Source organism: Gracilinanus agilis, chromosome 3 (genome assembly GCF_016433145.1).
Source record: "Gracilinanus agilis isolate LMUSP501 chromosome 3, AgileGrace, whole genome shotgun sequence".
NCBI lineage: Eukaryota > Metazoa > Chordata > Mammalia > Didelphimorphia > Didelphidae > Gracilinanus > Gracilinanus agilis.
Genome location: NC_058132.1, coordinates 488,811,842 through 488,829,268, shown reverse-complemented (window position 1 = coordinate 488,829,268; position 17,427 = coordinate 488,811,842). Strand labels below are relative to the sequence as shown.

The 17,427-nt window shown below is 33.8% G+C and overlaps 1 protein-coding gene across 1 annotated transcript in view; it reads left to right on the top strand.

The window, feature by feature from the left end:
- Positions 1 to 17,427, top strand: part of REV1 (REV1 DNA directed polymerase) — a 63,727-nt gene that overhangs the window by 16,706 nt on the left and 29,594 nt on the right. Inside the window, exons 4-7 of the mRNA XM_044669301.1 lie at positions 1,737 to 1,777; positions 2,630 to 2,791; positions 4,866 to 4,982; positions 9,597 to 9,717. Of these exons, the coding sequence (XP_044525236.1) occupies positions 1,737 to 1,777; positions 2,630 to 2,791; positions 4,866 to 4,982; positions 9,597 to 9,717 (441 nt within the window). The remainder of the gene's footprint in view (positions 1 to 1,736; positions 1,778 to 2,629; positions 2,792 to 4,865; positions 4,983 to 9,596; positions 9,718 to 17,427) is intronic.

Sequence of the window (17,427 nt, the reverse complement as noted above, 5' to 3'; positions counted from 1 at the left end):
ATTGAAGTTGTCATATCATACCTGATTAATAATTAATGTGCAGAATCAACAGGCTAGCTAATTCATAATAGAAATATTAAAGAACGTAAAAAGCTTATCAATTGCTTTAAAATAGGTTGTTTTTTTCAACTCTTACCTTCTGTCCTAGAATTAATACTATGTATTGGTTCCAAGGCAGAGGAGTGGATAGGGCTAGGCAGTGGGGGATTAAGTGACTTGCCCATTTAGGAAGTGTCTTGGGCCAGATTTGAACCCAGGACCTCCTGTCTCTGGTCCTTACACTCAATCCACTGAGCCACCTAGCTGCCCCCTAAAATAGGATTTTTGAATTTAATGTAAATTAAAAGTTAGAAATACAAAAGTTTCTCAGTAATTTTGACAGATCTAAGTGGCTGAATTCTGAGAAGTCACTTCATGTATAAATTTGTTGAATGACTTTTAGATTCTGGTCTTTTTAAAGCATGGCATATATTCTCTAAATTATCATCCCAGTGAACTCTGGTGAGAATGAAATTATTCCATATAAAAGTTACATAAATTTCTAGGTCTGAAAGTTAGAATCTAAATTATTTTATAGAAACTTGGTAGGAAATTAATTTAGCTTTATAAGACTATAGTGAACTTTTGAAAATTAACAGTTTGTTTTCAGTTAGAAATGGAATAGGTAAACTCTTTATTCTCATTTTACTCCTTAATATTTGTGTTACATAAACAAAAAGCCAAGCCATTAGCTACAAATTATAGGAAGGTAACAAGATAAGTAAATAGAGAGCTTTAGAAAAATCCATCCTATCTTTTATCATATTTAGTTTTAGTTGTGAGCTGCTTTTAATTTTTTTCTAATTATTTTTCTCTACTTTTTTCCTCTTGCCCTACTTAAACCAAATGCTTTCGTTATTTGTGAAGTACATTAGAATAATAGAATTATGATAGATTCTCACTTTGGTGTTTTTAACTATCACTTAAATTTGAAAGGTGATATAAGTTAAGTTATTTTTGAAAGGGATATTATAAGTTAGTTATATGATAGAAAAAATGTAGAAAATTGCCATTTTTTTAATTTTCTATCAATAAATTTTATGAGTTACCTTGGTTAAAAAATTCAAATTGAAGTCAGCCTGCTACTGACAAATCTCCTTTATTTAGCAAGACTGCTTCCCAATAGATAGTCTATTATATGTGAAGGCTTTTTAGCTTGTGGAATCTTTATTTTGCTCTCCCTCCCACTCCTTGCTACCTCCCACGGTCTCAGAGAATCCAAGTTCACCTCCATGCCTTGATGATGTCAGAGTAGGACCTAATGTGTTAATGCTTTATACACTGAAATATTTCATCTGGTAAATATTTGTTGATTTATTGAATCCCTTATAATGGCATGTATTAAAAATTAAAATGCTTAATCTTTTTGAAAAAGAAGTATCTATTTTTATGAGTGTTTAACTCATCTATAGATATCCCTCATATAGTGACAATAAAGAGAATTTTTCACTGTTGTGAATTTTTTATTTTTTATTCATTTTCTAGCTAGATATATAGTAGTACTCGATTAGGTATATATAAAAAAAAGCAAAGTCTTTGAAAATACCACAAGAAATAATTCTAAACTGTAGTCTATGCTTGATATTTTTTATTTTTTTCTTTCAATAATTCAGATTTCCTAAAGAAACTAAGTATAATTCCTTATTCCTAGGAGTCCACTGAATTAAGTTTTATTTGTATTTATTTTTTTCCCCTAGTTTCAGTTTCTTTTACTCTGTTGTATTTCCATTTGGGGAGGGTATCAGAAAGCTAGAACAATTCAGACTAGAAGTTTCAGAGTTAAGTGGAGTTTGAGACAGGAGGAAGTAATGTAAGACAGCTTTTTGGGTAGATTTCCTTCAAGTTTTTGATTTTTTTTTAAGGACTGCATATTTGAGATACATAAGAAAGTTTGTAAGAAAAAATATATTTCTTACAGAATTTCTATAGGCATTTTTTAATATATATATATATATATATATATATATATATATATATATATACTTAAGTTATGTTAAAGATATATTTGTAGTGTTAGAGAGAAGTTTTTAAAAATGTCTACCCTTGTGACCCTCAATCCATGGAAGCATATCTTTATGAATACTTAAAACATTTGCAAAATAAATTATTTTTAAAATTGAATTTATAGGTGACCATTTAAATTTTTAAAAAATGTAATACAATAAAAATTAAGAAAATATGAGGTTTTGAAATTAATAGTGATTTTACTAAATAAAAAATTTTTAGGTGGGGGTATATAAGCTATTAAGTTAAAACAATATGGAGTGATTTCTTGGCATAGAGAATCTTTGGCTTAATAAACTCAAAAAATGTAAATGGGCACCTTCTCTGCAATTTAAAGTATTAGAGCCTGGAGTTCTAAGAGGTTTGGTAACTTTCCCAGGGTTCCATAACCATTATGTGTCAGAGGTCTTGCTTATAGCTCTTCTTTCCTCTCAGGTGGCATGTTTTACCCACTTTGCTTCTGCCGACTCTTTTATTTTTGATGAATCAAAATTTTGATTTCTTTAATTTCTGAGGCCATAAATTTTTTCCCTGTAAGTTTTCTTGTTCAACCTTATTGAATTTTTACATCTCTTTTATTTGATAGATTATTTTTTGAACCTGAAATTAGATTTCAACAATTTTTTTCTTTCAATTACAGGCAATATGTCTGTATTGAATCCATCTAGACATCAGAGCTGTATAATGCATGTTGACATGGATTGCTTCTTTGTGTCAGTGGGAATCCGAAATAGACCAGATCTCAAAGGTAAGTATTCTTGGTTTTCTCATTATTAAAAATGCTTGAACAGTGAAATAATCATTTTTAATTGTATTTTCCTCTGATTCCCTTCTACAATATCTTAGCTCCTGTGTTTAAGGTTTCTTCATATTCTTTTATCGACAAAGGTGGAATAGGAGTTTGGATATATGTTGTATATAACTTTCCTCTATTATAGAAAAAAGAGTCAAAAGATCTTTTAGTCTGGGTTTAAGGCAGAATAAGACCTGCTTCTGGCCTTATTCTTGTTTAATGTTAATGTAATAACATTATAGATAATTTTCTCATAGGAAGAGATTTCATCATAAGGGACTGCAGCCTGTATTCAAGAGATGTTCCTTTTTGGATTTATATAGTATCATTGAAACCTAGAAAATGATATTTGGAGTGTAGGTAGTCTAATTAGTCTCTCAAATATTAAAATGAAATAATTTATTTGTGGGTCAGATTTTGTTGTAACAATCTAGTGACTAGTCTAACCATTAGAGAATTTTGTAGTAGTCAATATTAATAGCAAATGTGAATATTTAATATAGATTTTTTTGTAGCCTTTGTTTTACATAATTTCACGTAATATGCTTCACTTTAGGTTGTTTTGTTTTGAAAAAAATTAGCAAGCACTTATGCCCTCTTCCACCATTACACCCCTAAGACACAAAACTCTTATAACAAACATGTGCAATTAAGGAAAACAAATTTCCATGTTGTCCATGTCAAAAAATGTCTCTCAGTGTGCATATTTAGTCTGTCACTTGTCTGTCAAGTAAAGTAGATAACTTTCTTCATTTTCAATCTTCTGGAATCAGGCTTGATCAAAATTTCAAGTCTTTTGAAAATTGTATTTTATAGTGTCATTACAGTATAAATTGTTTTCCTGGTTCTGCTCATTTTACTCTACATCAGGTTATACATATCTTCCAGATTTCTTTAAAATCATCTCCTTCATTTTTTATAGTACCTTGGTAGCATATTGCATTTGTAATATGTTCAGATATTTTTTGTGGAAACTTGGAGTTCCCAGTTTCAGCTATGAACCTTAGAACAGTTTGAGAAGAATTAATATTTAGCATTTTGTTCTGGTGAAATCATACAATGTGTATTGCTAGAGCCAGATACTTTGTGCTTGCCAATAGTTGCTGCTCTACAATTGCTATTGTATGTATTGGTCTCATCCATCATTGGCAGTACTGTTTTTAACCTGATAGAGGAAATGTGAAATGTTTAAGAGCTATAGTTGGCTCATAAATAAAGGTTTTGGTATGCTTTTTCACATAAAATATTTAGTGAATATTTCATATTCTTGTTTAAGAATATTGTGATTAACTTTCTTTAAGACAAAATGGTACGTAAAAATTATAACTACAATAAAACTTATTAATTTCCATATTGATTATATAGGGTATCAAAACACCTGCATTTAGTGATTGTATAATGCCCCCCCCCCTTTTAACATAAGACAGGCTTCTAGCAGATGTTATCCATTTCCTGTGATTCATTCCATCATCATATAGGTCTCTATTGCATATGGAATTTTAATTTAAAAAAATATTCTTGTTAAAATCTAGGTTTTGCCCATGACTTGCTGTTTTCTACATACTCTAGCATGCAAGCTCGCTGGGAGTAGTTATTGTTTCATCTCTTGTATTTGTACAAGTACTTTGCACTCATAGCACAGTGTCTAGTGTATAGTAGGCACATGATAAATAGTTAATTCATTAATTGATGAAATAATTATCTTCTGATCCTAGGAAACCTTTGGAAGGAACAGTTAAGTTAAATTAAAATCTTACGATGTGGGCATAAATATAGCTTATTTCTCAGAAGTAATTCTCACTACCTTTGAAAGCTACCTTTGCCTAGGCCAACAAAATTTACATAATATAAAAACAGTATAATTCCTTAAAGATCTTTCCAGTTTAACTTTAATCTTTTTTACAATTTGAACATATATAAAACTTGAGTATGCTATTTTTAAACATCTCTGGTTTTGTTTTAGCATATTACATTTTTTAAAGAAAAAAATTATATAATTTATAAATAACTAAATCTTTTTTATCTCCAGGAAAGCCAGTAGCTGTTACAAGTAACAGAGGTACAGGAAGGGCACCCTTACGCCCTGGAGCTAACCCCCAACTGGAATGGCAGTATTACCAGACTAAAATACTGAAAGGCAAAGCAGGTACAGATAATAAGTTCACTTTGAAGTTACTGTGCTGCTGCTGAAGAATTGTGTTTTTTTTGGTTGATGTTTTGGTTGAAATATAAGATCAAAGTTAAGGATACTTAAGCTTCTGTATTTGAATGATTTTTTTTTTACTATGTCTGTTATTTTAGAACAAAGTAGTATCTGAGTACAAAATAAGTGGCCTGTGTGTAATATTAGTCAGAAGTGATAGTAAATGGTTTTCTATTTCTCTAGAGAGTAAGAGATATTTTATAAGATAGAATTAGTTTGTGACATTAGTTGTTTGATTCACTATATCACAGAAAAGAGAGAAAAACAGTTCGAAGTAACCAAAAGCATTTGTCAAGGAAATGAAAGAGTAGTTTAAAATTTTAATTTTTTCTTTAGAGGAGTCTTAATCTTGACCAAGGGTATGAATTTTTCCCACTTGTACTTATAAGAATTAGAATCATGGTTGAAGGTACCATCGTGACTGTCATTTCTGAAATTATTTCCCATGGCAAATGTGTATAATATTTTTCTGTTGTAGGATGGAAATGTAATATCACTAAGTGACAGTATTAATTGACATAATTGCTTTGTGCCTTTTGAGTGGTAGATATTAATATACCAAATATTTTTTAAAAGACATTTGTGCTATTTTTTTTCCCTTTCTAAGTGAAGTTTCTGTCAAAGAGCTAATTTATAAACACATCTGGCAGTAAGTATAGGTTTTTTACTTGACATATGGAAAACCTCTTATATTCTCCTTTGGCTTTGTGTGCCTTTCTGATTTATATTTAGAGTGTGTTTAGAAATTAGATTAACTTAAATTCCTGTAATGGGGTATAGATTATATGTTTTTTTCTTAGTTTTTTTTGGCCTTGTTGCTTTTTAGGAGTTAAAAGTTTGGCTTCATTTTGAAAACTAAGCAGGTAAAAGTAAGGAGACAAATGGAAAAGTAGGTAGGCAACTTGAGCAGCCTTGTATCCTGATAGCAGCTTTCTTTCTTGATAGTAGTCATCTCTGGATATTTCACAAAAATATTAGAGAATGTATTTATGCATGTGTTTTCTATGTCTTCTAAAGCTTTCCAAGTGTTTAAAATGGATCTCTAGGTTTAAGAGTGTAACATCTTGTCAGGCAAAATAATTCTAGAAATGGTTTTGGGATTTGTTCTGGATAGATTGTTGTGTTGTGACATTCAACTATTTGGATTGTTTCTTAATTGTTGGTACTATGATTGTGGAGTTTTCCTCTTTTGGTGTAGTTTCTTTCTGGTATTTGTTATGAGAAGAGGAAATTTTTCAGTTTCTCTTTGGTATTTTATGGAGGGGAGAAAGCTTTTTTAGAAATATGGAAAAGCGGACAGAAGCAAATGTAGTTTGAGGAAAAGTGGATATTTAAATAACATCTCTTCTATTATTTGTGCATAAGGTTACCACTATGGGTAATTTTCACTGCTGGCTCAAGTGCATCTTTCTTATCTCAGGATGTCTGTGTCTAGAACTTTATAACCAGTATGCATCCTTAATGAGAAGCCAAGTACTAGTCCTCTCTTTTCTTTCCTTCCTCAGCATACAGCTTAAACTAAACAGTTCTGAAAAGGCAGTTGGTTTTCTGACTGTCTTTATTTAGGGAGCTGAAGGTTTGTTATCACACTTTAGAGGACATTGTAATTCACTCCTCCTTTCCCCTTAAAAGCCATAGTAATCGAAAGAGACATGTCAAAAGAAATACCTACACTATACTTATCATCTGAAAGCTAGCTTAGATTGTCCCTTAATGGAGAATGTCATTTTGTTTGTATTCATTACTTGTTAAAGATATATTATTTAAAACAACTTTATCTGAACCTGAACATATATTTCCATTCATGCTTTAAACAGATATTATTCATTTTATGACATTGGAATCATAACAAAATCACTTTTTGTGTGTTGCTACACACAAAACAAATAGGCTATTCCTTATTGCAAGGTTCTGTTACAAATAAACCCAAACATGGAACACTTACTTCATTTGTCCAGGGCCTCATATTCCTCTCTCCACACAGTTTTCTGATCTTTTGCCTGAAGCTTATTATTAAATACAGTATCATCAGATTAAAAAAAACTTTCAGAAAAACAGTTTAGAAATAAATGGCTCCAACTGTCTACAAACTTTTTTTAAAATCCTGTTTCCACCTTTTGGCCTATTTGCTGGTCACAATATTAGGAAAGATAGCATCTTGGATTCTTTGTATAAAAACTTCCAACTTCTTATTAGTCACATTGAAACTCTTTGTCTAATAATATTTCTAGCAATTTTCATCGGTGCCTTCACTTTGAAGCAGCTTCCTGAATGATATGCAGAAGTACCACTTCACGTTGATGGCCTTGATGTTCTGAATCAGTTTTAAAGTTCATTGTTGGGGCCTTTTCCCTCTCCCAGGATTCCCAAGATGCAGATGTTTCCCAACCCCTCAGCATCTTCAGTTTTCATTCTAAAGAGCAACAGTTTTTAAACATCGTATTAGTCACAGATTTATTCTCAGCGATTTCTTTTTCACAGACTTGGGTCCTGGCCTCTGATTTCTCCAAGCGTTCCTCCACATTCACCATGTGCCCGTCTAGTTTGTCAAGTTTTGATGAGCAGTTCTCTACCTTGCCCTCCAGTGAGGACAGTGTGTCCCTGCATTGCCCTGAATTTCACATGAAGCAACTCTATCAGCTCATGGAGGGATCCACTCTTCTGCGATGTGGAAAAGGTCAGCGAGCCCAGTGAAGATAAACAAGATGGCACTGCATCTCAGGCCAGGGCGTGGGAATGCATGGACCAAAGAAATTGTTCTTCTCATTCTTTACTTTGGGCATGATTTTTCTCTAATTTGAAATTTCAAGTGTCTTTGGGTACTTTTAGTAAGGCTTCCAAATATAAAAATGATGAAAAAAAATTTTTTTTAAGTGCATAAACTAGTAAGAGCACTTTTGAAAAGCAACTGGCCACATGGTTAGTCTCTGTTCACATGTTGCAACCCTTATTTTGGCTTAGTAGTTCCCCTTTGTTGACAGGATAGTTTTGTACTTCTTATAAAATTTCAGCTTAGAAACAAAGAACATTAGGACTGTTGCTTAGTTTTAAGATCCTTCAGAAACTTTGAACGTTTTCCCTTTAAGAGGTTGTGTTACATTGGAAAAGTATATGTTAGTATAGTGTACATGAGATCATAGCTCATATTCCATAGTATTCCTTCTTAAACAGGTTCAAGTTCCATTGAGATTTGGAATCTAAAAGTTTGGTTGGAGTTTATTCTTTGTATGTATGTATGTCTTTGTGTGTGTTTGTATTCAGTAAATACTCGGAACTGGCTTAGTGATTTCTGGGGAGTAGTCAACTGTATTCTTGAGTAGTTGTTGCATGTCCCTAAGCCATGTATTTTTAAGGTTACATAGGGCTGGCTAGTTTTTCATGTGATAAATTTTGTGAATTAAACAGCAAAAATAGTTCATTTCTAAATTGTAGTGATCTCAAAATAGGATTTGTGGAATTAGCAGATGTGATGTCTTTAGGTCTTGTTTTACCATCTAGTGTTATATTTGTTTATAGTAGCATAGATGTGGTGGAGAGTGTGTTTTGTAGAATGTGCAATGTGTTTTTTACAGCAGGCACTTCTTGAAACCCAATAATAGCATCCTGGGAGACCTATAACTGAAGCTGTTTTCTCTACTGTCTATTTCTGAATTACTAGTGAAGCTGAAGGTTGTAAAGGAAGTGAAGTGGCAAGCAGCCAGGAGGCTCTAGAGTTTCTCCTTTTATGTAGTTGTGTGTATGTGTATGTGTTTGTTCTTTTGTTTTGCTTTTGCTATTTAGTGAACACAATAACTGTTTCATTTTTAGACCAAGAGATAATTGGCGAATTTGTAGGACCATTAGCCAAAGCCTACCAATGTGTATTCTGAACATCTAGTATTCTTTTGGCCCTTGAATGTTTTTAATTAAACATGATTCTGCCATAGATATACTTAAAAAGACATGGTTTTTTAGTTGATATTATTGCAATATTTTAGCCAGGAATATATTCAGGGGTAGAGGGAGGGACTAAAAAAAATCTTAGTATATCAAAAGGGTTTTGCTGTTTTACTTCAGTTATTAGGAAACATACTTTAAGAAAGTTATCCTTTTAATGAATTGAAAATTTCATGTCCTTTATAGGAAAACTCTATTTAAAAGAACTATGTATATGTTCTACTTCTTGATCTCTAGCCATCTGTATTGGTTTCAAGAGAATTGTGCTAATGAAGGACTTTCTTTATGAATATGAATGAATGAAATATTAATAATGAGAGAATATTTTATTTTGTAGTGTGTTCTAAAAAGCCTCAGTGGCTTATGAAGGTCTATATAGTAAATGGATACTTTTCATTTTATTATAATAATGACCTTATTTTTACTTAATTATAGGTTAAGATATACAAATAATAATGGAGCAATGTGTTTTTCCTTATTAATAGTGATGTGGCTGCCAGTGGTTGGAGTTGCAGTTTCATTTGTTATATATTGTAAAATGAAAGAAATGGAAAACTTCTTTTTGAACTAAAATTAATCTTTTTAAAAAACCATAATCATAACAATTTATTATTTTCAAAGCAGATAGAGTTCCTGATGTACCAGATGCATCACTATTGGAGAATCAGGATTCTGCACAGACAAATGGAATTGACTCTGTTTTGTCCAAGGCTGAAATTGCATCTTGTAGTTATGAAGCCAGGTATGTGGAAGTGAGATGTAATGTAGACTGTATGGAAAAATGGATTGATGAAGATCATGTATTCAATAGCATGTCAACCTCAAAGCATACCATACTTTGACCATAGCATCTTCCTTCACCCTCCCAATGACCAGGACAAGCTAAGACTAGACAAGCAAAGACTAGAACTGGACAAGGAACATGCTCTTTTTTTTTTTTTTTTTTTTCTGAGTCCATCCCAAATAACTTCCCATTGGAATGTGGGAGTAAAGATTAGCAGTGACCTCCTTGGGTTGTTTGAGGATAAATTAGATAATATTTGTAAAACACTACAAACTTCGAAGTACTATTTAAATGGTAGCCATTATCAAAGAATCAGTCTTAGAAAAAAGTGAGCTTTTTTCCCCCTTGTGAACAAAAACTGGATATGATATTGTGAATACTTGAGTTCCAATCCTACCCCTAACTTTTTAGCTGTTGATCTTTGGACACATCACAGAACCTCCCTCCACGGTCAGCAGACCTGGGCTCACATCTTTATCTCTTAACCTTACTGTCTGTGTGACCTTGGGCAGATTACTTATCCTGTCTGGGCTTCAGTTTTCTCACCTGTAAAATGTGTGAGGTCATTTTTAGCTCTAGATGCATGTTCTTAGGATCCTCCTGCATGTCATCTTCATCATCTATAAAATGAGGATAATAAAATCAGAATAGAACTATAGTATTGTGCTGTGAAAAGAGTCCGGTGTTTGCATTGAGTGATTGATTGTGCTATATCTATTACACACTGTCTGCGTGATGTTGGGGAAACCACTTACTTTCTTTGCCTCCATTTTCTCTTCTGTAAAAGGAAGGAATTTGAATACTTATCCTCTGAATTCTACTCCACACTAAATTTCTGATTTTATGAAGGTTAAATAAGATACTTGTAAAACACTTTAGGAAACTTGAAGTAAATTTGATATTATTGCCATCTGACACTTTTTGATTGTGTTACCTTGGGCAAATCACTTCCTCTCTCGTTGCCCCTGACAGCTCACATAAGACTTTATAATTATTAACGAGATTCAGATTTGCATTGGTAGAGAAATATCATCCTAGATCTAGTTCCTTACCCTCCCATCCCCAGCTCCCAAAAAGGCAAGCTTAAAGACAGTTAAGGATTATTTATTATTTTATGTAGGTCTTGCTTTTGTTACTATTGAGTGGAAGCACAGTGATCTTGCATTATTTATATCCTTCAACCTTGAGTCTAATTAACAAGAATATTCAGTTTAGCTTGCATAAAAGGTTATTCTAACACCACCCCAACAATGTTGCTAACTTATAAGTTGCTTAGGAAATGATTATCTTAAGGGGAAAAAATATATATGTTATAAACATGAACAGAAGAATGTATATTATTTCACTTCTTAAGCAGGAAACCCTCAAACAGTCATGTTACACTTGTAATCTCTTGTTGCTTTCCTTCCCTTGACATATGACTTCTTTCTAGATCATTTTTCAATGTTAAGTATATGTGGTATGGATGTATGAAATAATGTAGTTTAATAAAATAATCAAAGGACAATATATAACTTATGGACAGTAAATATGTTTTGGATTGCAAACACATCTAAACTAATTAATCTGAATGATAATGCCAGATATTTTGAAATGTTGGATTATGGATATGTTATTAACAAATAATCAAGGAACAACTTTCTATTCTGCCTGGGATTGGTGCTGTTATACAGTCTTATCTATTTTTAGCAGTCATTGAGCACCGAAGCACACCTCCCCTTCATACTACCCTTATTCTGATGCATGGAAATGGCCTTGGATTCAACAAAGCTATGCTAGCTGTGGACAAGTTCTGACAGGTTATCCCATACTGGTAAGGCTTTGTGTATGGTCCTGGTAACCGACTATATGTCTGCTTTCTGAGAACCAGTCTAGTCAAGTACAGAGGGGCTCATCATCAGTAGCCTGCCTATTTGGTGATGATTTCTCTGTCCACAGTAGCTCTTGAGCCAAAAAATAGAATAAAATGGCTCTCAAGTAGTATGTAGCTACCCTTTCATTTCTGCAGTAAGAAAGCCAAAACTTATTGAGAATCACATTAATTTAAAATCATCTGTAGATATAAAGTTAATTTGTGGTTCTCTAAATGCAAGTTATTTGTCAGTGACTGGCAAGTAAATAAACTTTTGGATCAATGGAATTCTATCAGTTTTGACCTTCTTTCAATATAAATCAAATCGGAAGAGAAAAGGAAGTTTGGAGCTAAAAGGGAGGGTAGTCCCCAGGTTCTCTTTGCATAGCCAAGGAAAGAAGTTGAGAGTTTTTGCTGTGTATCCACAGGCAACAAGAAATTTCATTTAATGGGTCTGTTTTATTATAAGTGGTCATGATGAGTATTTGAAAAAAGCCCATTATGAAGAAAATTTCAGTTTGTTTGCCAACCTCTGTTGCAGATGAAAAGCAAATAGAGAAAACTTAATAAGCTCTCCACAACCTAAATCAGTGTATACTTTAATTCTCAATGACTTTATTGCAGTGGTCCTCAAAACTTTTTAGTCTCAGGATCCTTTTACACTCCTAAAAATTATTGAGAACTCTTCCCCCAAATTTATACCAATATTTAGTGTATTCGAATTGAAAAATATTTTAATGTTATTATAAAACTAATTTTTACCTCACAAACCTGTCTACCCCCCTGGGTCACCTGACCACACTTCAAGGTTTGCTGGTTGAATGTAAATAAAGGTGGCATTCAGAAGATCAAGAAATGTATGTTAGAAAATGATCGGGAATTAGGAATGAAAAAGACCAAGAATTTATAGTAATGTACAGAATCCTGATACCTCTCTTACCCTTAATGGGTAGTGGATAGAGAGCTGGACTTGAAGTCAGGAAGATTAATCTTCCTGAGTTCAAATCTGTTCTCAGACATTTAATGGATGTATGAACCTGGGCGTGTATCTTATGATCTTGTTGGCCTCAATTTCCTCATCTATAAAATGAGCTGGAAAAGGAAATGGCAAACTATTCCAGTATCTTTGCCAAGAAAACTCTCAAATGATGTCACAAAGAGTCAGATAATAGCTGAAACAACAAAAAACATCAAAACATCTACCTGAATACCTTTTTATAGTTATAGATTTGCAGGCATGGGACTTGAAAAACACCTAATAAAACCAGTCCCTTAAAATTCAGTTGGCTATAATCTAATTAATTCGAAGTAACTGGTTACCAGTTGGAGTCATTTATTAATCTGTTGTCTCCCTATAGATTGACTTTCATAGCATAGAGAATTTAAAAATCACAACCAACCTAGAATAAGAAATGAAAAATAAATTGTATAATTGAGGCAATTCCAACTTGATCTTTTTAAATAAGCTATTGACACTAAGAAATGGGCACTATATAAAATAAAAGACCATGACCGATACCGGCAGTATTTCTGAAGTAAAATTAACTGACAAATCAATTGCCACAATGTGGAGACCAAAAGAACCTAGAAATGAACTTGGCCTACTCTTGTTGGACAAAGATGAGAGGCTGGGCAACTAGAGTATAAATTGTTTGTATAGTTCTGTAGCGGAAAATGGACATTGATTCTGAGTAGTATTGCCTCATATTACATAACCAGTGAAGTTAAATACAGGTCTATAGAACAGGTTGGAAACAGATCCTAGGATTGTAGATTTAGAGGTAAAAGGGATCTTAGAGCCCATTTAAATCATAGAACATTTGCTCTTTCCCTCTGAGGGGAAAACTGAGCCTTAAAGGGCGATTGGTGACTTATATGGAGTGCAGTTAAGTCAAATTGTGCTAAAGGCATGTGGAGAGAAAGGGGAATTAGAAGAAACTTTAAAAAAAATTTGAAAAAATCAAGCCATCACTTTACACATGCTTCATAAGAAAGCAAAAATGGCATTAAATAAACTAAGATGAAAGAACAGTTGAATTACCCAAAGAGGAGCATAAGGCCAGAAGCAACATAATTTTGAGAGCCTGGTAAGGGGGTGGGGCGGCGGGATAGATTCTCACAATAACAGAAGAAGATATCAAATAACATAAACCTATTATACTTAAACGGTGATCTTTACAAAATTCCCATTTCTATAAAATCTCCAAGATTATTCTATCTATACACCCTTGCTGAGGACTTCCCTTACAAAGAGAAGAAGAGGCTGACATTTTACAAAACAATGTTCTGTAGTAGGCAATGACTACAATCACAAAATTGAGAGTATCAGGAAATACAAAATTTTACCATTGTCCATTTTTTTAAAAGTATTTGAATTAATAATTTAAAATGCAAATTTAAAGATTTTTTCCAAGATGTTTCCCATGAAAAGACCTACATGAACTGATACAGAGTGAAAATAAGCAGAACCAGGCATTGTACACAGTAACAGTATTGTGCAATGATCCACTGTGATAGGGACTTAGCACAAATTAAAAAAAAAAAATTCTTACTCTTCATTTGGCAGAAGAGTGGTAAGGGCTAAGCAATGAGGATAAAGTGACTTGCCTGGGGTCATCCAGCTAGGAAGTATCTGAGGCCAAATTTGAACCCAGGACCTCCCATCTCTAGGTCTGACTCAATCCACTGAGCCACATAACTGCCTGCTGGAGAGTTTTTCTAAAATCCCTTTAGGGTTACCCTTAAAGTTGAACCTGAAAATAAACCTGATTTGATACTTTTAGGGCACAAATTCTTGAACTGGAGCACGAAAACTTACTTTTATTTAATATTTTGAAAACTATTTCAATAAAATTGATTTCCTTTGTCAAAAAAAGTATTACCTCTATGGGTATCATCCTCATTTTATTGATGGAGAAACAGGTTCAGGGAAATGTCCATAATCACACAGCTGGTCACTGTCAGGTAGGTTTTGAACTCAGGTTTTCAGATTCATTTGTGTGTGTGTGTGTCAAGCTACTTACTTAAAGGATAGACAAGTAGATTATCCATGACTTCTTCCTCTCTCCTACCCCATATAACCAGTGCGTTGCCAAATTTTGTCATCCCTTCCTTCCTTTACAACCTCTCTCATCTATATCTCCTTCATTCACATAGCCTCTACCCGTGGCTAGGTCCTAACATCCTCTTTTCTGGCTGGTATACCTTCATATCTTTCATGTACATCCTCCACTTTCCTCACATACAGCCACCTGGTGCAAACTGGTGCAGACTTCCATCACCTCATGACTAGAAAGTATGATAACTTTCTAATTAGTCTACTTTGAGCATGTTTCTCTGACTCTGTTACTTCTGAGATCAAATGTAAAAATCTTCCGTTTGGCTTTTATAGCAGTTCACAAGTTGGCCTGTTCCTATCTTCCTGGTCTAATTTTACATTTTATTCCCTTCGGCAAACTCCAAAATCTTGTGACACCGGCTCTGTTCTTCCTTGTTGATAAAACTCCTCCAAATTCTTCAGTTTTCACTGGCTACCCTATGACCTGGAATGCTTTCCTCCCACCCCTACCTCTTGGTTTTCCTGTATTGTTTCAAGATTTAGTTCAAGTTCTACCTCCTGAAAGAGGCCATTCCTAGTCCTACAACTTCTTGTTTCCCCCAAAGATTATCTTCCATTTACATTGTATATATCTTATCTACATATATGTAGTTGTATACAAGTTGTTCCCCTTAGAACATGAGCTCTTTGCCATTTGCTGCCTTAGTGCAATGCCCTATATGCTTGACAAAATGATATCCATACAATATTAGACGATATAGAAGATATTTTAGTATGTAGCATGGACTCACTTTGTAAGATTTATTGGGGGGATATGGACAAGAGTTACATAGGCTAAGGAGGAATGGGCAGACTCGCTAGTGTTCTGGAGCAATTATGGAAAAGTAGCATACATGGTCTCCATTCCCTTTGAAGCAGGAATTGAGGAAGCCAAGGATCCTCTCTTCTTAGTACAGTTTTAGTAAAAATCAAATGTTCTCATCATTCTCAATATCTGGTGCAGGAATTCCTGTTATATGCCAGAGACAGAAGAGGAAGGTATTTATCCTGCAAGAGTAGTAATGAAAAATCTTTAGTTAACCTGACCTTCTACATTAACTTTACATTCCTAATATCCTTTAACATTGGAATTGACTTTTAACAGTTCTAACTCTATTCACTTTAAGATATTCACATTGAATATCTTTTTTGGTGCCTTTTTTTCCCCATCAGAATCTGTAGTTGTTGACCTGGGTACCATCTTGTTTCCTAAAAACTCTAGAGCAGTGATTCCTAAAGTGGGCACCACCGCCCCCTGGTGGGTGCTGCAGCAATCCAGAGGGGCGGTGATGGCCACAGGTGCATTTGGGGGTGGTGATTAACTATAAGGGGGCGCTGATAGTATGTGATGGGGGCGCTAAGTAATATTTTTTCTGGAAAGGGAGAGGCAGGCCAAAAAAGTTTGGGAACCACTGGTCTAGAGGGATGATAGCATGTTAGTTACAAAGATTTATCTAGTAAGCCATTGAAATGTGGGATATAATAGTGTAATGGTAGGAGTGTTATACTCAAAATCAGAAACTAGCTTCCTAGATTTGAATATTGGGTCTTACATATAATAACTTTAACTCATCTATCAAAAGGAACAATACCTATTCTACTTATCTCTCAGTATTCTTATGAGGAATCTATGAGATTGTAAGTGTCTTTTCTTCCCCCATACATTTGGGAGGTTTGTATTAAACATCTTGCTTCTGATTAATAGTTTATTTATTAACCTGTTTGACCTAACACCTCACTTTATTGAGGAAATAAACTTCCTGTACAAAATATTAAGTGTCTGGAAATCAACTGTCCCCCACTTGGGTAAAAATCTATAAAGAATTTGTTTTACTTGGAATTGTCTTTATAAAGAATGAACTTTCAACATTTATAGGATCCTTTTAGAGAATGTACCTACTGCCCTTTGGCACTTCTCCTTCTATCTCTTTAATTCTCCCTATCCCACTCCCAACAAGATTTTCCTTATTGATTTTATTTTTTCTCACTTCAAATATATATTTTACTTCACTTATCCTATTGCTACCTAATGACTTTTCAGGTTTTATGTCTTGATTTTGATGTCTAGTGCTCCTATAGTCTTTATTATGCATTTGTGCCTATACCTATAAGTATTAAAAATGATAAAGGCTTGTGTAAATATATAAATTAGTATTTTAATTAAAGCCATGTTGATAGTTTAAATCATTAGACCACGCGCTTGTAAGCATTCAAAACTGCCGCCTCCATTTTGTTTCCTGTCTCTACCTGGAAGCGCCTACTCGCAAAAGAGAGAGAGCCTACTGGCAAAAGAGACCACTCCCTCCTAACCCAGGAGATTTAAACCCTTCCCTGCGTCAAGACGTAAGCCTTCCCAAGCCCAAAAACTGGAAACGGAAACTCGTTGGACCACGGGAAATGTAGTTTGATACATTTCCCAAATTTCACTTTTACAATTCCCCGTGAGGTCCGGCAAAAAAAAAGTTAGTCCTTTTTTCTTCGCTGGACCTGTAAAAATAAACAACTTCTAAATTTTTTTCAGGAATTTTGGGGATAAAAGAAATAGATGAACAAATGGTTAAATTAGCCGCATTGACAAAAAACCAATTTGGGGGCTGTCCCCCACTGGCATAACAGTGTACAATTAAAACAATACATTCAACTCAATTTCAACTCCCCATAGTTCAATCAACTGCACCCCAAAGTTCAAAGTTTGGTCTTCATGGTACAGTGAAGGCTT